Raw genomic sequence first — 23,579 nt, 5'->3', positions numbered from 1 at the left:
AAAGCCCCGAGGTTGCACCCGCCTCGCCCCAGCGTGGAAGCAACTTCCAGAAAAAGCCCAAAACAATGACATTGCAGACTTTGCACAACGCAACCATCCTGCGCCCTAAAATACACTTTAACCTTTAAACGAATGCAAACAACGCCTTCCCCCGGCACGAAACCGTACGGCGATAAACTTCATGTAACCAACAAACGAGCCCATATTAATATACCTTGCAAAAAACACCCCTTCCCCCCCAGGGCGCTCAGAATGACAACCCCCGCCCGCACATTAAATAAAAACTTTACTGCCAACACACCCGTGTCATGCCGCTGGCCTCCATTCCCCCTTCCTTGTATAGCCCCTCTGCTGTGTTTATTAAATTTAGTAAATGCCCCCCGTTTCGCAGACAGCCGCCATTACCCACGCGGCAACCTAGCCCTTATGATACCCCTTTGTTGCTCGTACCTCTGATCATCGTATTCCCACCCGCCCAATATAGCCCTGCTGCCCTGTGCAATACTCTTTACTCCAGCCCCTCCTCCAACCAATAAAAACCGTTGCCAAATTTCGACATGTGGAGACCGACGCCCAGCACGCCCAGCAACCACGTGTGTCCAACAGCGTGTCCAGCCTGATAAATAACGAGCCACCTAAAAACGATGCCAACAACAACAGGGCATTTCCCAAGCCGCTCGTTCTACCCACCAGCCCTGCACCGTGCCGAGGTTGCATGCCCAACACCCACACGTTTCCAAACCAAGTCGGCCTGTTACCACAGCATTCCCCCCCCACAATGCCACCAACGACAAAGCCTTCCGCAAATTACACATTCCAAACACTAGGCTCGCAACATCCCGAGTTTGCAACCTCCTCGGCCCAGCATGGACCCAACTTCCACAAGACACCCAAAACAATGACATTACAAACATGCAAGGCGAGGCCATCCCGCACCTTAAAATACACTTTAACTTATAAGCAAATACAAACAACGTCTTCCCCAAGGCACGAAGCAGTGAGGCAACTAACTTCACGTAACCAACAAACGTGCGCATCATTAATATATATTGCAACACCACCCCTACCCCCCAGGGCGCTCCAAATGTTAACCCCCGCCCGCACATTGAGTAACATTTTTTCTGAACACACACCCTGTGTCGTGCCACGGGCCTCCATTCCCCCTTCCTAGTTTGGCCCCTCTGCTGTGTTTATTAAGTTTGCGTAACTGCTTCCTGTTTCGCAGGTGGCCGCCATTGCCCATACGGCAACCTAGCCCTTTGATACCCTTTTGTTACTCGCACCTCTGATCATCGTGTTCCCACCCGTCCAGTATAGCCCTGCTGCCAGGCGCAATACTCTTCACACCAGCCCCTCCTCCAACCAATAAAAGCCGTTTGCCGGGTTTCGACATGTGGCGACCAATGCCCCGCACACCTAACACCCACATGAGTCCAAACCAAGTAGGCCATGCCTGTTGAACAAGTCATTTTCCCCCCAACGATGCCAACACCGACAAAACCTTTCACAAATTGCTCATTCTAAACACTAGGTACGCAACATCCCGAGGTTACCACCGCCTCGCCCCAGCGTGTATTCAACTTCCAGAAAAGCTCAAACCAATGCCATAAAGACTAGCAAAGCGAGACCATCCCGACCTTAATCTACAATGTAAAGTTTAAACGAATGCAAGATGCCTTCCCAACCCACGAAGCAGTACACAATCCACTTCATGCAACTACCCAACATGCATAAATTAATATACATTGCAAAACCATCCCTTCCCCCAGAGCGCACCAGAAGTTAACCCCCCCCCCGCCCGCACTTTAAATAAAACTTTCCTGAAAACGCGCCCTGAGTCATGCCACTGGCCTCCACTCCCCCTTCATTGTTTGGCCCCTCTGCTGGGTTTGTTAAATGACCGTAAATGCCCCCCGATTAGCAGGCAGCTGCCATACTCTTGACTCCAGCCCTCCTCCTCCAACCAATAAAACGCTGTTTGTCGAATTTCGACATGTGTTGACCCCCGCACCACACGCCCAGCGGCCACATGTGCCCCAACCAAGTAGGCCATGCCTTGTAAACAAGGAGCTTAATCAAAACGATGCCACAGCAAACCAAGCCTTTCCCAAGTAGCGCATTCTGAGCCCTAGACATGCAACACCCATTCCCCAGCGTGGTCCCAACTTCCCGAAAGCCCAAAACAAATGACATTACCGAATTTAAAACGAGACCCTCCCGCACTTTAAAATACAATTTACTTTTAAATGAATGACCAAAGCCTTACTTGCACACGAGGTAGTAAAGCAGTTCCCTTTACGTAACCACTAAACATGTACACATAAATGCTCCAGCAGAGCAGCCTCTTACCGCCCGAGCGATCCAAGCGTTCAACGCCCCCCCACCATAGAAACTCCCCAACCGATATTCACTTATCTGCCCCCGCGCATGCGGCGGCAAGGGGATCCTCATTAAAGCCCAAACCAGAATACAAACAAGCACCCACTACGCCAAATGCCAAACGTTTGAGTGTGTGCAATTTACATGACCCTTCCCTCACCACGTTGTACATGTGCAATCGGGGCAACCGCCATACCCTTGAAGTAACCATAATTCACCACAATCCCTGTGCCCCACAGAGTTTGAACATTCCAGTACACCCGCCTCCAAGGTGTCAGAACAAGCAATCCCCATCTTAAACTTTGCGGCTGCATGACACAATTCCCCAACGATTGTCAATAGGCGCGTTATAAACTACATAACCTCTTCAAACGCATGATCGAATTTGCCCAAAGAACCGTAATGGGCACGGGGTTGCTGCCAGCAACCTACTTACAATGCACCCTGCGTTTTCCCTTCCTACCAAGCCCCCATGCTGTATATAATATGCCGCCACTAAACGTGCCCCCTATTGTGCCCGAGAAAGCGCGCCATGTTGCCCTATAAAACACCCCAAAATGAGATTGAATGCCACCCCAATCGACCCATTGCGGCTACCCATCCGACATGGCATACATTTTCCGTCAGCAGCTTGGGCCCCGTTCCCCGTCTCTTGCTTCCTCCCCCGAACTGAAACCAACAGCCCACCCTGAAACAACTTACCCCCATATGCCGCCCTGCCTGCAATTTTTTTTTACATTCTTTTTATTTCTTTTATTAGGCCTCGGTACCCTATGACCCCGTGGCACATAAATAACCAACCCGACCCTCCTACCCCCCTTCCCTCCTTCATTTCGCCATATCCGGCAGTGTGTATTGCCTCGCCAATCCCCGGACTGACCCCGTTGCTGCGGAAACCAACTGAAACGCCCATTAGCACTTGCCCAACACAAGATTCCCGTTTTCGCTACTGTGCGCTCTGTTAGGCTTGATTGATGCCCCCCTATTCCCCCGTCCACGGCCCAAATGCAAGCGAGGGTAAGGCCAGAAACCATTACCCTTCGCCACAACAGCGGACCCCCTTTGTGTCAGGGTAAGCGCGCCAAAAGCCCCTATTGAAACAACCCCCCCGAGCGTGATAATCCATACCCTCCGGCCCCGTAGCCCCACCGCCGCCAAGGTACCCCCCCCTTTCCGCCACCGGCAGTGAGGGTGCCTTCGCCCATTCCGCACTGGCCCCTTTGCTGCAACGGCCTCCCTAAATGGTAACCTTCCGGAACTGTGACGTTTCTACAAGTGGGTGATCGATACGACCCAAAACCCGTCGGCCCCATACCCATCATTGTGGCACACCCTAGTCCGTCACCCGCCCCTTCCCCCCCTGAATTGCATGCACACCTGTCCCCTGTGTTGGTTTGGCCGTTGCCCCCTGCCGAAATCCCACCGTCCTCAAGCGACCCTCCCCCCCCCACTTTGCTTTTGTACGGTTGCCCCTGCGGGTGTGCCCGCGCACAACGGCTCACCCTGCACCACCCCCGCGGCCTCTTTGCTAGGATGTTTGACGGGCCTCGTTCCTCCGTGAGTAGCACAATTGTACCTCGTGTACTCCCTTCTCATCATGTATCCCTCCTCCGCCCCCCACCGGGGCCCCCTTTATCATGCGCCAAAGCAATTGCCCCTTACCCCCCTTCGCTAACCCCTTCACCCCCACCGATCCAGGCATCCCCTCGGATTGCTCCCGTTCAGAGGCCTGAAACCTAGTGCCGTCGGAGCTGACTGAGCCCACTCCATTCCGCCTGCCTGAATCCTACAAGCTACCTGCTATGTGCCGCGACGTGGCCCCTTTCCCTACCCGCTTCTCCCGTACCTGGCGGCGCCTCGTCAACCTGCCCCGAACCAGTGTCCCTACACCCCGACATGCATTAGCCGCCCACCATCAACCCTGGCCCGACTTCGAGCCTACAACGCCTTCGCTGCCCAGAGTAAGCCAATACCTGAATTCGCCGCACGACCACGTCTGCACTGTAACGGCTTGCAGGACCCTTCTTCTGGAAAAAGTATTCTCCGGCTACTCGAACACTGGAAACTCCTTCCCCTCGAAATGCAGCACCGAAACAGGAAGCATGCAACTTTGTCAGGGAGGCGGCAGGGAAGAGGCCCAACATGCATTTTCCCGGGCCTTAATTAGCTAATGGCTGGGGTGTACCGGCCCGCGTCGCTCGGGGTGACGTCACCCCCAGCCCCCTCCTCCCCCTTTTGGGTGGGGAACGCTTGGCACCACAACCCCCCACCCACCCCGACTCCCCTTCCGCCGTGCCTCGTGAGGGGGTCGCCACTAAGGGGGGCCCCCGCCGAGGGGCCCTCCTTTGTAGGGCGCGGGAGCCCGTCGGTGTGTCCGCAGGTTCACTTGTCTCCCTATGCCTGCCACACCTAACGTTACTGATCTAGAAATGCATTCAGCCACATTTCCACTCATTTGCTAAAATACACACAAATCAACCATCATTTGATGGAATAATTGTTTGGCGGAGCTACAGTTTACGGAGTCCCACATCCTTCAATGGGTAGTTTTGGGCTGCTTTCAACACATTGTATATTTGGGTGTGGAGATAACTTGAGTGCAACATTTGATGGGCACAGCGGCTTTCTTTGGATATATTTGAAACATTGTGTGCTCTCAATGCAAAGTTTAAATGTCAGTTGTTTTATCCTTTCATTGCTTTTAAATATCGTTCTGATAACTTTTGTGGTTATCAGATTTTGCTATACATTTATTCTAAAATGTCTAATTTGATAGCATAAAGCAATTTGATCTTGTTTGAATGATTGAATGTCTATGTGATTCTAAAGATGCTACTTTTTGAAGTTATCTGGATGAGAACTGTAGTTTTTGTTTACCTTTGAGTGGTCATTACAATTGGTTTATTGTTATTTTACAGATCTACTCGAGCCAAACACATTTAGGGACCTTGGTAAACCAATTGGTGCTCTTAAGAAAGATCGGCTGGAGAGATTGTTGGTATGTTTGCAATTATTTTATTGCTGACTGTTCTCTAATAGAAAGACCCCTAGCTATAGTTTAACATGCTCTTTTTTTTGCAAAGTACTTCACTCGTCATGTTTTCAGAACATTTATTCTAGCTATTCATTGTCTGTATTGCACAAATATCTTCTTTGGCTTTGTTTGAGTGATTTCTCCTGGATTACACCCTTGTTCCATAGTTTGTATACCTCCTTGCTTAATTTCTCCACCTAGATATATTTCCATTTCTCTTATCTTGCTTACTTGGGCTGCCTTTTTCAATATTCTTGATAGTTTGTATACTTGTGTATTTCTCATACATTCTACCCTGCAATGTTCTCCTCTTGTTATCTACTCATTCTTTTTTTTCTTTCTATTCTGTGCTCCCATGTCCTTTCCCCATTGCTCACTCATCCATCCCATGCTCATTTTCCCCGTAGTAATCATTTGAGATACTGGCTCTCTGCTCCTTGATTAATTGTTTTACTACCTCCTTGCAACCGCTAAGCCATTCACTTTTCTCCCTCCTATTTCATCATTTCATCATTCAAGCCACAAAACTAAACCCACCTTCGTCTGATGACACTTCTTAACTCTTAATGTTGCTCATTATCTTGCAACTGAAATTTTTACAGGAACCACTCATCCCTGACTTTCTACCTCACTTCACTCATGTCTATATGTTCCGTGACAAATCCAGGGAGTTCATCCCTTCTTCCCAGGGGGAGACACCCCTTCTGGGACTGGGGAGGTGAGCCCCCTACACAAAACCCTCCCTGGGATACAGGGCAATCTGGATCTCACTGAGCGGTGACCACCCCTTTGGCAGCAAAGGATGCCCAAACAGAAACAACATTCCCCCTCCCCTCACATTTTTGTCTTGATCGATTTGTTGGATGCATGGGAGCTAACCAGAGCAGTTATGGACAGGACCTCTTTAAGGTGAGAGCTTGGTTTCTGACCTGTACCTGTTGTCGTGTTTTGTTGGAAGGGAGGACCAACCACATTCTCCCTTCCATTTCAGGGAGGAACATAAAAAGCGATGCATGTTCAGAACAGAGGAGAGCATCCTCTGTGGAACAGGACTCCTGTGTGCAACCTATGCCGAGGTGGGTGGAGACAGTAGACAGCGCGGCAGACAATGTAGCTTTGACAAAAGCCGAGTGCTGCGGGACCGCTGAGGCAGGAAGCACCACCACTGAGGTCGAAAGACATTGGGGTGCATAATTGCAGATGCTGTGGCTTCCAGCAGGGGAAGCCATCAAGATCGGCAGTCCCTGTCAAGTTGGAGTGAGACGGATGAGATGCCGCCAGGGCTAAAGAAACCTGTATCCCAGAAGGGGGAAACCGAAGAATCAGCCAGAGAAGCAGCTACCGAAACCAAATCATTGACGGGGCTAGAGTAGCCTGTGAGGGGCACACCAACAAATCAAGAGTGCCATTGAAGGCCGAAGCCCAGTAGGGGTTAGTCTAAGGAGTTAACCTACAGAGAGGTGAAAAAAAATGAGAACCCATGCGGGACTGGAAGTGGGTCCGCCTTCCGATGAGAGAAACCAAATTGGGCTGAAGAAACTTGCTGCTGATGCGAGGCCAGCACATGAGAGAACCCAGGAGGGTTCAGGAGCAAGTATAATTGGGCTTGGGAATACCAAGCAGCCCAAGTGAAGAGACAGTATAAAAACCCAAATAAGAGGCTGTTTTGAAAGAACTTTTAAATACTTTTTCTTCACTTCAGCAGATGTTTACTTTTTGCTTTGGGAGAACCGGTTCCTTTGAACTTCAGAGACGTTAAGCATCATTGGCTGGGCGTCGCAACCAGCCACCACTAAGTTCCATAGGGGAAGCAACCCTAAACTAAGCACAATCATGATTATTTCTATGTTCTTTATTTCCATAGTGTTAGGTTAGGTATGGGCCAGCATAGGATTTGGACAGAGGACTGGACTTGGGTTTAGTGAGACATCCTGACAGGTACCCTTTTATCGTATGTTAACATAGGGAACACATTTTAGTAATGCGGCCTAGAAGAGGTTTTTCTGAGTTTTCCAATAAAGTCTGTTTCAACTATGTCTTTGCATCTCAATTACCACAATTCATTTTACTCATGATACAGCTGTTTCCCTTTCACTTCACTACATCATCGTTGTTCAACCCTCATTCATTTCCTTACTCCATCCCCTATCTATACCGCCTTTTCACTTGCTGCACTGACTTTTTTTGCATACTTCGCATCCAACATAGATCTTTTATTTTTATAATCCACTACTTATAACTTCTTTCTCCCCATTACTAAAAAACATTTTTTCAAAACTCTATTTCCAGCTCCTAAATCATGAACATTTGTTCTATTTAACTATTCTTCTATTACTTGCCTTCTTCGTTTAACCCTTAGAATTACCCTGCAATACATAACTTGTGTTACTCGTTTTAAGTTTGCTAAACTGGATCTATTTCTTTTCTTATTTTAATCCTATCTGTTGCTGCCTTTTTTATTACCTCCTGCATTTCATTGTCAACTTTTGAATGTGATTATTTCTAATATATTTCTCTCCTTTTACCTTTCTTTAGTCTCATTTTTATCCTACAACCTTTGCTGATACTGATTTTCACTAGCTTCCTTTCCACTCTAAATGCCCGTTTCTACTACCTCTCATACAGTTGATCTTTCAAGATTACCCAAGTTCCATTGCTCCCTCCTTCTCCTAACTGACACACCTAGCACCAGCCAGCCATGCGATTGTATCTTTGCATAGTGGTTAAGGCAAACCTACTCACAGCTGCTATTGTGCATTTGTGCTGTATTCAAATACATATGTGATGACCAGTGACCAAAGGGGTTGAGTGCCTCCTCGAGCTAGCAGTCGATGGGCCAAGAGAAAGTATACTCTGGACCTCCTAGTCACTCCTACTTAATCCTCATATGGCAGGGGACAGTCACAGGGGTAAGCTATAGGACGTTGGTCCCTTTAGGTAAGGCATCCGGACACCAGGACTACCACCAGGGCTTCTCCCCTTCTAGCCCCAACAGTTCAGCCCCTGTTCAGGGACAAGAAACACCTCATTTTCGAGCTGAGCTTTATTAGGTGACAATGTCCCTTTTTATAGTAATAGGTTTCCAGCAACAGAGCCACTAATGGAGCAGATGCCAGGGGTGTAGAGAATCTTGCTCTGGGCATCCAAGTCATTCACAACGCTATTCAGCAGAACATACCATACTACAGGCCATGCAATGCTGGAGAAACAATACCAGAGGCACAAGTGAAATCCAAGATTGCGGACCAGCCTTTCAAAGGGTTGGTCCGGCTCACAAAGCCCTCTGTGAACCCAGATGTGTTTGCCAAGACCAACAAATCTGAGTCATTATCCCATTTAACCACCCAGTTGAAGACCCTCCAAGGGAGTAAAATCCAAACGGAGGGGGCACAGAACTATATAGATCCAGACTCTCAATCAGATGGTGTGGGTGTTTGGAGGAGGTTGAAGACTTCTGGAGAGTCTTGGCAAACATTTAGGAAGGCGAAAGAAGGTGCCCAGAGAGGCAGAAGTAGGGAAGGAAATTAGAGGCCAGAGGAGGAGGTCGATGGAAAATCAGGAGGCAGAGGTTTGAGAAGATCAGGTGGTGGTGGCATGAGAATTAAGAGTGGATGTACAGGAGACCAGGAAGACCGTCAGATAAAGAAGTTTCAAGTGGAAATGTCTGGTCCGAGGCAGGGTGAGGGGGCAATAACTCAATATCATGGGGTTGGACCCAAGGTGTTAGGCGCAATGAGCATGTGGTGTGTTTTCAGAGGGTCATGTGCAGTACGGGGGTACAATAAGTACCCTAGGAGTAGAAGGAGACATGGCCCTGTTAATTTTGCCTCTGGAGTCTAGGTAGGCTCTTCCCCTGTGGCAGTATCTGAGGCTGGCCAAGAAATTCCATCTTTACCAGGAGCTGGTGAAAGAGTGCCAACAACAGTTATCCACCTTATCAGGTGATGACTGAGGCTCAGAATAAGGGTGCCTGAAACCCTGAATCCCAATCCATGTGAGGAGCAGAAGAAGGTTGCACGAAACACAAAAGCCTGACCAGCAGGAATACCCTGAAGCCCGATCAAAGGGAAGTACAGAAGAAAGGAACTGAACTCTGCCCCAGAGGTGTGAATTTTGGCCTTGTAACATATCCCTTTAGCTCATAAGTGTATGTGAAAGAAAAATAGTTTTACCCATGTGCAGTCGCGTTGTGCCACCCACTCGGTTATATAACACTGCACACAACCCTTCACTACAAACGTCTGTTTTAATGGTTTGCGCCCTAGTACAGATTCTTCATCTTAGATCTGTCACAGGCATTGATAGCTGCTACCGAAAACGTTTTAACAGCAGGCGGTGAGGTATGCCTTAATACCGATCTTCTTGGAAAGTACACTCCTTGACTCTCGAAGTGACGCATCCAACCTCTATATTGTGCCATGAGGTCCTGTGAATTCACTTCCTGCATATGCATGCTGTACCAGGCACACTCTACTCAGAGATGTTTCTCTGTTATTTTGGAAAAGAAGTCTATAACCTAACCCCATAATGTCTGCCTCTGGTGTTTAGGTGTCAATCACAATGTCTCGGAATGCAGGGCCTGCCAAGTTATGAATCCAAAAGTGATTTGTGACTAAGCAGAAAAGTGGGCCTTAGCGCCCCCTGATGAAATCACAAGTTACCCCATACCAGAAGACATTCTTTGGAGGAGGGAAGGATGGCGGAGCATCCCACACCGAGAAAAATCTCTTTAGAGCAGGAGGCCCAGAACCATCACCTCGTTCCCAAAATAATTTAAGAGGTCACACTCCAAAAGTGGCTCACACCACTCCTCGTCCTCCCGGCACTTAGGGGAAAAAGAAACCGCAAAATCCTGCTGGAAGTAGAGTGAGAAACTCATCAAACTCCTTAGAGAAGAAGGGAAAATGCTCTGCAGCCTCTTTTATGGCTATAGAATGGGAGTTGTTTGTACTTTCCTTCCTGGGTTATTTCCACATTTTCTCCACAGTCTTCCTTCCTCCTTTGACTTTTTTTGTCCTTCTAGCCACTCCATGCTCTCCCACTTCTACTCTCCTTCTTTCCTCCAGTTATTGTAATTTCGTAATTCTTTCCTTCCTCCTCCTGCCCTGTATTTCTCTCGTGCTTGTGCTCTTTCCAAGCACTTGTCTTTCTCTTCACTCGTGAGATGACTCTCCTTCTCTTTCTCTCTACCCCCACTTTTTTTCTCCCCGCCTTTCTCTTGTTTCCTTTTTGTTGCCATGTTCACAGAATCTGCCTCAACACCCTGCTCTTACCGTCTCTCCTGGCTTTCCCTCGCTGCGTTTTCCACCTCACCTCCTCTCACCCTCTGTTAGGGAGAATTCTCAAAATGTGCTAATTCCTCTCTACGTTAGAGACCCACAGCTCTTTTGCTAAACTTTGGGGCTTTGAACATTTTAAATCTGTTTGTTTTCTGTGTTTATTTCTTTTGGTTATGGAGTTTTACACAACTCCATAGAGTTTTAGACAACTCCATAGGCATCATCTTTTTTATTTGTGTCACACAGCACCCTCAGTGCAGTGGCAAAGGGGAAGCCTTTTAGGCTTTCCCAAGGTTTAAATACCTTATCTGGGTTCAACTTCTGTTTCCCAGAGAATGTAAGGTTGAATTGACTTTACTAGTCTTTTTAAATTCCTAGACCCAGCAAACACTATCTTCCTATAGAGTGCTGTAGGGGTTACCTAGTATCCCCTGTGTTTGACTTGAAACTCATGCAGCAGTCAAATGCTACCCTTTCCTATCGAAATGGTGGGTGGCAGTGGTTTTACAACGAACTACCATGATTTTTCCCGACCGCGAACACCGGTAGCTAAAAATCGCGGGAGCCATGTTTTTCAAGATGGCGCCTTAAACCCCTTTATTTAAACGGGTCCCGGTTTTCTTTTTTCGCCTTTTTTTTTTTTTTTATTTTTTTAAAGGTCCTTCTAGAGTTTGTCTCTGGTTTGGTCCCTTTGTTGTTACGCCTTTGGCAGGCTTCAGGACTGAAGACCGGCTCTGGCGCCGGAGTGTCTGGGGTGGGCAGCAAGTGAGGGAGGTGTCCGAAACTCAATGTGCTTAGTCTCCTAGGAGACGCAAATGCACTCTGGCGTGATTGGCTGGCTGACTGTCTGGCAAGGACAGCCGCCCTGCTGGATGAGTGACAGCTAGGCTGGAATGAAAGGGAGAAAACTGTTTAAAAGGCGAGTCTCTTGGCTTGGAAGGCAGAGTCGACCACTGGAACGAAATAACCGAAGACGAGCTGGAAGAGGACGTCTGCTGCAACTCCTGGACCGTTGGTTTGCCCGCTGAAGCCCTGCTGCAGGTCCGAATTGCCAAGTTCATCTCGAGAGAGAAGCCCCTTCAAGGACGACTTCTTCCTTTGAGTTGGTGGGACCAATCAACTCGTAAACGAAATAACCAAAGACTAGCTGGAAGAGGACGGCTGCTGCAACTCCTGGACCATTGGTTTGTCCGCTGAAGCCCTGCTGCAGGTCCGAATTGCCAAGTTCATCTCGACAGAGAAGCCCCTTCAAGGACGACTTCTTCCTTTGAGTTGGTGGGACCAATCAACTCGTAAGCTACCTGGATACCATTCTCGGATCTGGTTAGGTTTAACCAGGGGGAAGGGCATCAGCTTGTGTGCTTGACTACAGCTAATGGAACTGAAGATCTTCCATTTGCCAGATTGTTTGACCAGTCCCCGTGCGGAGTCCCCCGACATCCTCCCTCTTGTCCCCACGACTGGGGTTCAGGAACAGTGAGCGCTGCAGGAACTGCCAGGAACCAACCTCTTCAGTTGCATCTTTTCTTCATATTAAGGTACTGTGCCAACCCAATTGAGAGAACTTACCTCTCACAGTGATTGTTCGTGAAACTTTCCCAACTTGCAGGCCTTATCAGCTTGTGATTCTTTTTCGTACAAACTACTTCTGAGAACTTTGGCAAAGACGTTGCTGATTACTACAAGAACTGCTCTTTCCTATCCAAGACACTAGCCCATTGACTTTGACCTAGGCCTATTGAACTGAATCGGGTCCTCTAGTGAACCAAAACTATTTACACTGCCTAAGAAAGTATTTGTGATCTATTTAATGATCTTGTACCTTTGTACGCCTACTTAAAGTGACTGAAATGCCATTTTGCTCCTATTTCAGGGCAGCCTAATTTACTCAAACTTATTGGTTTGGTACTGAAGTGTGTTTGTGTATGATATTAAGTTGCCTCCTTCTAGTGAATGTTTTCTAAATGACTCTGGAATAAATGAGTGTTTTACCAAGAAACCTTGAGTTTAAGCGTCTACTTGAACCATTGTGATTTTAAGACCTCTGTGTATCATCTTTTACTGCTCACATTCCCTCTTGAGATAAGCCTGGCTGCTCAGCTCGCTACCAAAAACTGTATAGTACAAACTTATACCAAAGGTTGGTTTTGCTTACACCTGTAGGGTAGTACATGCAATTCTGCCTAACACCGTCTGTCTTGGAAATAATATGACACCCAGTTTAAGTCGTGATATCAGTTGTAATTAATTTATCTAATTTATCAACACGTAATTAAACCATCATCAGTGACTGTGTCAATAGCATTTCTATGAACAGTGCATACCTCTCCTTTTCCATCTGATTGAAAATTAATTTATTTTGTAACTTGCATGGTGACCTGGAATGAGAAGTCTGAACAGGACTTATTTTACACATAATAGCAATCCTATATATCCCTAACTAGTGGTGGTTTGCCTACCTCAACCAAACTAAAACTCAGTCTGTCAGGAAGTCTGTGATGTCCAAATAAAAAGTATCCGTGCTGGTCCAAACTCATACTCTATCCATACTATTGAAATGCAAAAGTCCAAAAGCAACAAAACCATATCCCAGGAGAATGGGTCCTGGGTCGAAATGTAAATGGCTAGGAGAAGCACTTCCTTCTCCTAACTGTAGGTTAGACTTTGGCTTCAAAGTCTTTTCTCCTTATTCAGCTTGCTCACTTTTGTTGCTTCCCTTGAAGTTCTTTTGAAGGGTTTCTTCTTTTTTGTTGAAAAGAAAGGGGGAAAAGTGGAAAGGGAAAACTGACTCTTGGGGTGATCCGGTGTTGAGACCACACTGCTTCGAGTGCGTAGCTTGATTATGCAGAATACAATTTCCAAAAGATGTTGGTCTCTGCTTACTGGGCTTTGTCAGTTCCCTTTTTCCCCTTCTGTCACTTAAACAGAAATCACTAAGCTAATGGAAGAGTTCTTATCACAAACCGGGAGAATGGCTCTCTTCCCCTGGGTAGAAGACTCTCTCAGTTTAAATTTCACAAATATCCTGGCACTGGGAGAATGGCTCCCTTGTCCTAGTTGACAACCAGCTTCTAGCAGGCTTTTCTTAACAATATCTTCCACCTTGCCCCTACTGGGACTCCCAAGCTCTTATTTACTCTTCAATGTTTTCTCCAGTTACTTTAATCTTAGATTCTTCGTCAATTCTTTAAGTTATCTCCACGGGTTTAGTATTTTCTCTATTTGAACACGGTCCTTCAACTTGCCCCCACCGGGACGAGGGAGAGGCTCCCTGAGTCCTTCTTGAATCTTCAATGCAACTTTCTTATGGAACTGACCAGGGAGTTGCCTCATAAAATAATCTACTTCTCTTTTGTCTTCTGGTTTCACCTTCTCAAGATTTCCCATCCCCTGCCTCCCTGGACTTACTACCATTCCTGTTACCTTCTCTCGTGGAACTCTTCACCGGTTCCGCAGGGGTCGCTGGTTCATTCTTTCTTCTTCTTCCCTTCTTCATCCGCTTGACTTCGTGGCCCGTTGCTGCTGGCGGTCTGGATGCAGGTTTCGGACCAGATGGTCCACCCATTACAGGTTACACAACTACCACAGTTCCCTTTACTTCCCATGCAATCGCCCACGTCGCTCCACAGTAGGCTAGTGTTGGCGGTCTTGGTCTAGCTCTTGCACCACACGATCCACCCAACACAGGTCAAGCCACCACCACACTGACGCTCTACTTCAGCATTGTTGACTCACAGCCGACAGACAAGATGCTTTCCTGCTTCGACAAAGCCTTCGAACGCCCTGTTTCCAACTCGCAGGATTTTCAATGGATTGCTTTCCTCCCGCATATTCCTCATCTGATGGATATCCACATCCAGCTCTGCTGCTCAGAACTTTTCGGCAGGGGGCGTAGTAGACCACGACTCAGCCATCGATCGGTCTTGCTCGGTGCTCGATTGTCAGTTCCACGTCACTAGGCCCTATACCTCAGTTCCTTTTTTCTGTGCGCAAAACAAGCTACTGTGAGGAACACGACACTGAGTCTTCGAGACTGCATTTCACTAAATTCGTCCAATATTTTTCAAAAAACCTCGAGCGCGAGTATGTCCGCTCCCCAGATTTTGGGTTTTAAGAGGTGCACCGACTGCCATTCCAAAATGTCAGTGACCGATGTGCACAACGTTTGTCTGTGGTGTCTTGTTACAGATCACGACACAGAGGAATGTGCATCGTGCTCAAAGATGCACCTGAAGTGCATACGCGAGCGGGACATCCAAACTTACCTTGTGCCGACAATCTCCGAAATCCCTGACATGGTCGATCGTCCGTTCTTTCGAGGCCAAGACCGAAGGGCCCACTTGCGAAAAGGATAAAGAAAAGCACAGACGAAAGGTCAAAAAGCGGTCACACTCGAGGAGCCATTGTTCCTCGTCTTCTTTGCATAAGAAGAAGAAATGCCACTGTCGTCGACACAAGTCCAGCTCATTATCAGAAAGAGATAAGCCCTCGGCTGGGCCTACCACTCTGGAGGAGTGGGAAGATTTCAAAAGCCAAATGCTGGCTATGTTTAAGGCGCAGGCTGCTGCAGGTGCAGGTATCACCCCGAACAGCAGGCCTCAGCTGTGCAAACGGCACTCCCGACCCCACGCTTACTAAATTATTAGCGCCGGAGAAGCCGTTGGGCATGACGCCAACTCTGGCGCAAAAGTCATCGATGGCCGGCCACTCTAGAGAGCATCAACACGCTGACACCCCCGATGCCACAGTGGTGTCCAGGCACCGACAGCCATTCCATTGTCATCGAGAGAGAAGCCTTCGGGAGATGACTCTTGGCGATGGATCCTTTGCGCCTCTCTCCAGGTCAGGATTGTTGGAGTCAATGGTATCGATTTTCACCGTAGACCAGGGTGATGACCAAGGGGACATAGACCCCATAATATACAGGGTCAGGAGACGTTTGTTTGAACAAACAGCCAGACCTGTTGACACTTGCCCAAGGATTACATGATGCCAACGGCTTGAACACGTCTCCAGATTTAGAACTTCAGCAGTTTCAGCCATACACTCACACCCATGCTAAGCTTAGGGGCCTAGTAGAAAGTTTAGTAGACATCCTAGGTTTTAAGTCCACTTCAGTGCCTGTTCAGGGCTACGAACTGACAAACATATTAGATGACGCTCCTGTGACAGAATATAAAATGCCACTTAATCCAGAAATTGCAGACGCCCTCGCTTCTTTGTAGAAACACCCCTGCCCCATTCCCCCTGCCAAATCTACTTTTTCGGGAAGTACAGGCCGGCAAGAGGTGATTCATCATTTCAGGCTTCTCGCCCTTTTCCGGAAGGGCTTATTGTGCAGTCAGCCACAATCTCCAACAGGCATGCAGCCTCCACTTCTAATCTCCTCCGGACAGAGAAGGTAAAAGGTTGGACGCAATGGCAAAAAATATTTTTACTTCTGGCAGCCCGGTGCTGAAAGCCACCAATGTAACTTGAGGATTCGCAAAATACTCCTTTGGTTTATAGAATGCTGTGGAGCAGGCGCCACAATACATCCCCGAAGGTGACATGCAGGATAGATTTACATGGCTGGTGGAAGATGGGAAGGAGGTAACCAAGCAGTCATTGCAAACTGGCCTGGATGTGGATGACTGCATTGGCTGTTCAATGGGGTCGGCGGTAGTCTTGAGAAGACAAGCTTCTCTCCGAACGTCCAGAATAGGCTACTGGAGATGCCTTTCAAGGGAGAATTCCTTTTTGTCCAGAAGGCTGATGACTCTTTGGAAAAATGTAATGAGTCCAAATTAGCAGCTAAATCGCTGGGCCCAGCTGAGCAGCTGGCCAAAACTGCCTTTAGCTTTGCCGCTAGAGGCAGAGGCTACAGGCGCTATGTGCCTTATGGCAGGAAGGTGCAGCTTCCGCATGCCAGGCAGGGGCAGAATTGTTTTTCCCACCCTGGAAGGGGTAGAGGGTCTTCTAGAAGCAAGCAAACAGGAGCAGCGACTCCGTCCTCCAAGCCGCTTTGATTTACCCTCGCACAACTTAGCGATGGGTGGATGATTGGCAGAGCATTGGCCACAATGGCAGGAGGTTACCTCTGATGCCTGGGATCTACAGCTCATTCGGTGGGGTTATTGCCTGCCATTTTTAGGAAAACTGCTGGACAGGCCCCCACCACCTCCAATCCAAGCGGCACAGGAGCTCCGGGAAGAACTGCAAGCCCGGTTGTTGAATGGTGCTGGTGTAAGGAACTCATGGTGGCAACAGTAAAGACAGACACAAGCAATCACAGTTCAAGGGTGTTTATTAAACTGTATGCAGGTTGGAAAAACGCCTAAACTAAACCTAAATCTAAGATGGGAGCAAGCATCAACCATCAAATGAAACTTAAGGCAGTCCTAGTGTCAGATAAAAAGGGCCCATACTAAGAAACCTATTGCCCAACCTTACAACTAATACCAAAATAAATTGTGTGGGATAGTTTTTAAGAAAAGAAAGAAGTGTTCTCAGATAATATGTCAGAATGCATTAGTTTAGGGCTCCCTTCCCCATGTTTTGAACACAGGGGTAAGGTGGGACCTTGGAGCACAGCACATGCTCGAGCTTCTCCAGCACGAGACGACAGTTCAGTTTCAGCTAACCGGTTCTTCGATGGCCAAGTCTCTTTTACCAAAAGTCTCTTGCCTTCGAGGGCCTGATATTTACAGCAAATACAGAGTTCCTTTTCACGTATACTATGGGTGATGGATTCACCACTGGGTCCCCCTATTCCGGGTACTGACCTTTCACTAATCTTAACTCAAAATTACAGTTCCTTCTCTTAATGGTCTTTGGGTGATGGCGTCACCCCTGGATCTCCCTTGTTCGGGCTCGGACCCTTCAAAAACAGTTCCTTTCAATATCAGGGTCTTCAGTGGTTTTGCCTCCTGTTTCTGAGGGCCTGATAAGTTCGGAAGTATCAAAACAAAAGTTCTATCAAAAAGGTTTCTTCTTTTTATTCGGGTTATAGTTCTCCACCCCTAGGTCCCCCTCTTCTGGGTGCAGACCCTCTACCAATCTCAGCCTCCCTTCACTGTTTTTTTTTAGGGTGATGGTCTTTCATCCTTGGGCCCCCCTCTTCTGGGCGCAGACCCCTCAAATCTTCAGCCTTCCTCCACCGGGTTCACTATGGCTTCTCAACTTTGGGTGATGGCTTCACCCCTGGATCTCCCTTGTTGAGGCTCGGACCCCTCTCAACTGTTAGCCTCCCCCCCAGGGTTCACTATGGCTTTCAACAATCTTCCTCTATCGTTTCCATACAATGTCTTTTCATCAGTTCACTGTAAACCTCCTTTTCTCGGGTTCACCCCGACTGTTTCTTGGGACTTTAGACTTTGCCCCCTCTTCATCGTCATCCCTCTTCCGGATTCACGCTGGCCAACTTCACATTTACCTTTGCTCTCAATGTTCACGGGATTCACTTCCCTTGCTTTTTCTACAGTTATTAGGTCAAAAGCTTTCGACTGTACAGGGATTTTGCTTGACCTCCTGTATGACCTTTTTGAACTAAGTTGGCAGCTCTCCTACAGCCTTCTGGTATCTGTTGTTTCATTCAGACGGGGATTGACCAGCGTTTCTTGGAGAAGCACCCTCGCTGTGCCAGTCCCCTTCTGCAGCTAGTCTCCCCTTTACAATTTGACAGTTCTTTGAACTTGGTTCAACTTGCCACTTTGCGACTTTCATTCACCACAGCCCGCCTCTTAACGGTTCTCTCCTCGACTCACCGGCTGTGATGAACCGCTTGGCTTTCCTCGTAACTTGAGTCAAGACCAGTACCATGGTAGTAGGAGTTTCCCTCGCTCTTGCTCATCAGCGTCGACAGGCTCCGGGTACCGTTGACATCTGTTGCAGCACATTTGGGCTCTTGTCTTTGGTCTTATGATTCCCTCTGCGCAAGTTTTGCGTGTCTGCTTTGAAAAGGTCAAGGTTGTGTCTTTCCTTGTCAGCCTCTTGATATTCGCCATCTTTCTCCTCCTCTTGAACTGCCAGGCCTGGAAAGCTGTCTCATCATGCGGTCTGCCTTGCTCGTACTGTGCTCTCTTGCTCCAACTTTTATCCCTGTGGGGAAGGGAAACGGCCGTCAGGTGTGTGTGATTCTGGTCAAGTGCCCGACTTTGCCTGACCCTTGTATTGGGACATGTCAGGTAAACAGCACTGGTGTTAGTCCTTTCTCTTGCTTGTTGTGCGAAAGTGTTTGTGTCAGAAAAAGGGGGGTGGGCAGTGTTTTAATCCTGCCTAGTAGGATGGGGAAAAGGTGTTGAAAGAAGGGGGATACCTCGTCTCACCTGAAGGTGTCCCACTTCCACTCCCCGAGAACCCCCCCCCCCCCCATCCAGGTGATCCTCCCTCACTGGTCCACCCCCAGGAACTGGATCCAATAGTGATTGCCGTGTCCTGGCCACCTGGATGACAGATCCCCGGGGTTTAGCCAGGGAGACACCTTCAGGTTTCTCACACGTGGAAGAGGTACCTCCCGAACAGAGAAGATCGGGTTGGTATTCCTGTTATTTCCTGGTGCCCAAGAAGGGAGGTCTCCATCCCATTTTGGACTTCAGGGCTTTCAACAGGTTCCTGAGGAAAGACAAGTTCAGGATGGTAACATTGAGAGAGATTCTCTGCGCTCTCGAACTTCAGGACTGGCTGGTGTCAACAGATCTACATGACACTTATTTCCATGTGCCGATACATCAAAAGCACAGGAAGTTCCTGTGGTTCCTCATAGGGGACCAGCACGATCAGTTGAAGGTGCTTCCCTTTTGGTTGACATTCGCTCCAAGGGTCTTCACCAAGCTCTTGGCAGTCGTCGCGGCTCCCCTCAGGAGATCGGGGGTCCATGTATTTTTGTACTTGGACGACTGGCTGATCCGAGGGAAGTCGGCTGGACAGGTCTAGTCTCATCTGGAGGAAACCTGCCTTCTACTGCACAAGCTAGTCTTCTCATTGAACTTGAAGAAGTCCCATGTGATGCCAGTCCATAGGCTCCAATTCATTGTGGCAGTCCTAGACACCCGGGTAGGGAAAGCCTTCCCTCCCGAGGAGAGAGTCAACATCATCGTGCAGATGGTGGATTTGTTCCAGAACCACGCCACCTTACCAGCGGCTTCCTTTCTCCACCTCTAGGCCTTATGGCCTCCTGTATTTTTCTAGTGCCGAGGCCAGGCTAGGCATGAGATCCCTTCAGTGGCTTCTGATAAGTCAGTGGTCACAGTATCTCGGAGCCCTCACTGATTCCCTCAGGTCGTCCAGGTCTCTTAGTTGATGACCTCGGTTGGTGGACCGCCGACAACAATCTCATGGCAGAGGAACCCTCCTTGGCCTCGGGCCCGAGTGGTCACGGATGGGTCCCTGAAGGGTTGGGGCGCTCACTGTGAGGACTTGCAGGTGAACAGCCTTTGGTCAGCGATGGAAGCCAGGTAACACATCAACAGGCTGGAGTTGCGAGCCATCATGTTAGCCTTGAGGGCTTTCGCCCTGTCTCACAAGGGTTAGCATGTCCTGATTCTGACAGACAACACAGTGGCCATGCACTACCTGAACAAGTACGGTGGCCTGCGCTCGCCCCCCTCTGCAGAGAGGTGATGCAGTTGTGGTTCTGGTTGCTCGAAAACCAGACCTCGGTCTCAGCAGTTCATCTGGTGGGGACAGAGAATGGCTTGGCGGATGCTCTGAGCAGGCAGAGCACAGTCTCACATGAGTGGGAAGTGTGCCAGGAAGGCCTGGAAGAAGTCTTCTTTCTCTGGGGTACCCCAGCAGTGGATCTGTTTGCCACGGAGTCCAACAGGAACAAGTCAGACAGTTTTGCTTGAGGGTATTACCAGCAAACTGTGCACTGGGTGATGCATTTCTGTTGAATTGGACCTCCCCTCTCCACTATGCCTTCCCTCCATTTCCCGTCATCCCATGTTGTGTTGCTGGCTGCATGCAGGCAGTCTACCAGATCTCAGTATGCGTGCAGGTGGAAAGGATTTGTGGCGTGGTGCAGGGAATGCGAGATCGATCCCATCTCTTGCCACACCACTACAGTGATGGAGTTCCTTCTCTTAATGGCCTCAGCAGGCCTTCAGGTTACCACAGTCAAAGGATATTTTGCAGCCTTGTCTGTGTTCAAAGGTCCCCGGATCAAGGTTAATTCTTCACGATCCCGGTTATGGCCCAATTTCTGAAGTGCCTTGTGAATACGTTTTATTTGAGCCCATGCATTCCTGTTCTTTGAGACTTTAATCTTTGAAAACCGCCTTTTTGGTTGCACTCACGCCAGCCAGGAGAGTGAGCGAGCTCCAGGCCTTCTGTTGCAAGCCCCCATTCCTGCTGGTTCTTTTTCGGAAAAGGGTTTCCCTTAAGCTAAGGCCTGGCTTTCTTCTGAAAGTGGTTTCTGAGTTCCAGCTTTATCAGTCCATAGATTTACAAGTCTTCTACCCTCCACCACACTGCTCTAAGGAGGAAGAGCGGTTTTACCGCTTAGATCTGTAAGGAACTCATGGTGGCAACAGTAAAGACAGACACAAGTGATCACAGTTCAAGGGTGTTTATTAAACTGTATAGGTAGGTTGGAAAAACGCCTAGTCTAAACCTAAATCTAAGATGAGAGCAAGCTACGACCATCAAATAATAATAAGGCAGTCCTAGTGGCATCTTGTCAGAATAAAAGGGCCTACATTAAAAAAAAAAATTGCCAATCCTTACAAATAAATGCAAAAAGAGTGTGGGATAGTGTTCACAAGAAAAAAAGGAAGTGTTGAGAAGTCAGGATGTTATATCCAGGGGGGGGTCTCCCTTCCCCACATTTTGAGCACGGGACAAGACAGGACTCCTGGGCGTTGCACACTCTCAAGCTTTCCCAGCACAAGACTTGGTCCCGTTCTCAGCTATCGGGATCTTCAGTGGTTAAGTCTCTTTTCTACAAAAAGTCTCTTGCCTCCGAGGATCTAATGGGTTCAAAATAATAAAACAAAAAGTTCCTTTCCGTTTGTACTTTGGGTGATAGCTTTTCACCCCTCGATCCCCCTTTTCCAGGCTCAGACCCCTCTTGAATAGCGGCCTCCCTCTGTTGGGTTCACTACGACTTTTATTCACAAGATTTCATCTATTTCGTTACGTTGGTTTTCACCTCATGGTCCCCTTCTTCCGGGCTTAGACTCCTCTCGAATGTCAGCCTCCCTCCATCGGGTTCACTATGGCTTTTGTTCACAAGATTCCACCTGCTATATTCAAGAGTCGTTGGTTGGCTTTTCACCCTTGGACCCCCCTCTTCTGGGCTCAAACCCTTCTCGAAGGTTATTCAAAAGATTTTTGCTATGGTATTCACAAGTTGTTGGGTGATTTCACCCTTGGATCTCCCTCTACCCGGCTCAGACCCTTCTCGAATGTTAGCCTCCCTCTGTCGTGTTCACTACGGCTTTTATTCCAAAAGATTTCTCCTTTCACATTCACAAGTCTTAATGTCTTTTTAAACAATCCACTGTGGACATCCTTCCATCGGATTCACTCTTGTCAACACAATGTTCATCGAGGAATCAAGCATCGCCCCTTTCTGTCGGCATCCCTCCGTTGGTTTCACTCTTGCCAACCACACAGTTCCTTCTCGTTTCTCACTATGCAGGATTCGTCTCCCTTAGGTTTCCAACTATACGCCGGTCAAACACTTTCGACTGTACATAGGGGTTTGCTAGAACCTTGTATGACAACTTTGATCTTTTCCTTGCGGCTCTTCTAGGGCCTTCTGGTATTGGTAGTTTCTACAATAGGGGAATTAACCAGCATCTATCGAGTGAGCACCCACGTGGTGCCGGACCCCTCTGCAGCTGGTTTTCCCCTTTGCCATTCACAACTTTCGTTCAACACAGTTCGGTTTCTTATCGGTCCTCCTTTCGCCTCACTGGCTGTGATGAACCGTTTGGCTTTTCTTGTCTCCGGAGTCAAGGACGGTACCACGATAACAAGCATCTCTCCTGGCCCTGCTTATCACTGTAGGAGGGCTCTGTGTACTGTTAACATCTGCTGTAACACACGCTGGCTCTGGTTCACGGTCTTATGATTCCTTTCATGGATGGTTTGTGGGTCTGGGTCAGAAAGGGCAAGGTCGCTTCTCTCCTTGTTGCCCCTTCGGTTCTCTCTGGTTTTCTCCTCCTCTTGAACTGCCACCCTGGGATAGATGTCTTGTTGTGCGGTTTGCCTTGCTCCTAGTGTGCTCTCGCGCTCCACCTCTATTCCCTGTGGGGAAGGGAAAGGGTTGTCTGATGGGTGTGATTCTGGTCAATTGCCTGACTTCTCCTGACCTTCATGTTGAGACATGTCGGGTAAACGGCTCTAGTGTTAGTCCGTTGTCTTTCATGGTGTGACAAAGTGTTTGTGTCGGAGAAGTCAGAGCGTAGAGTGTCTAGTATCCTATGTGGTAGGATGGAGAAAAGGTGTTATAAGAAGGGGGATACCGTGTCTTACCATCTGATGTCCCACTCCCTGAAGACCCCTCACACAGGTGATCCGCACTTGTACACCCCCTAGGAACTGGATCCAAAAGCGATGGCCGTGTCCTGGCCACCTGGAGGACAGATTCCCGGAGACTAGTAAGTGAGACACCTTCAGGTTTCTCACAGATCCCAAAAGAGCCTTGAGCTTTTACATTGCTAGGACGTCTGTTCTGAAAATCTGAACAGCTGTTTGTGGCCCTTTCATTTTCCAGCAAGGGTCTAGCTGTAACTAAGCAGACTGTCTCATTGGATTATTCATTGCATCGCAGAATGTTTCCAGTCTGCAGGCAGGGAGCTTCCTCTCGGCATCAGGGCACACTCGACGAGAGGGGTCTCGACTTCTACAGCCTTGCAGAGGCGAATTACCATTATGGACATCTGTCGTGCGGCCACATGCTC

General features: G+C 48.3%; 1 protein-coding gene across 2 annotated transcripts in view; it reads left to right on the top strand.

Moving 5' to 3' along the window:
- The window catches only part of NSMAF (neutral sphingomyelinase activation associated factor), a 2,198,666-nt gene that overhangs the window by 1,010,330 nt on the left and 1,164,757 nt on the right, over window positions 1-23,579 (top strand). For both annotated transcript variants that reach the window (XM_069621092.1, XM_069621093.1), the window contains one exon: window positions 5,298-5,377. In XM_069621092.1, the coding sequence (XP_069477193.1) occupies window positions 5,298-5,377 (80 nt within the window). The remainder of the gene's footprint in view (window positions 1-5,297; window positions 5,378-23,579) is intronic.

The sequence above is a fragment of the Ambystoma mexicanum genome, chromosome 5q (genome assembly GCF_040938575.1).
Source record: "Ambystoma mexicanum isolate Mex_15411 chromosome 5q, UKY_AmexF1_1, whole genome shotgun sequence".
Classification (NCBI taxonomy): domain Eukaryota; kingdom Metazoa; phylum Chordata; class Amphibia; order Caudata; family Ambystomatidae; genus Ambystoma; species Ambystoma mexicanum.
This window is presented reverse-complemented; position numbering and strand designations above follow the sequence as displayed.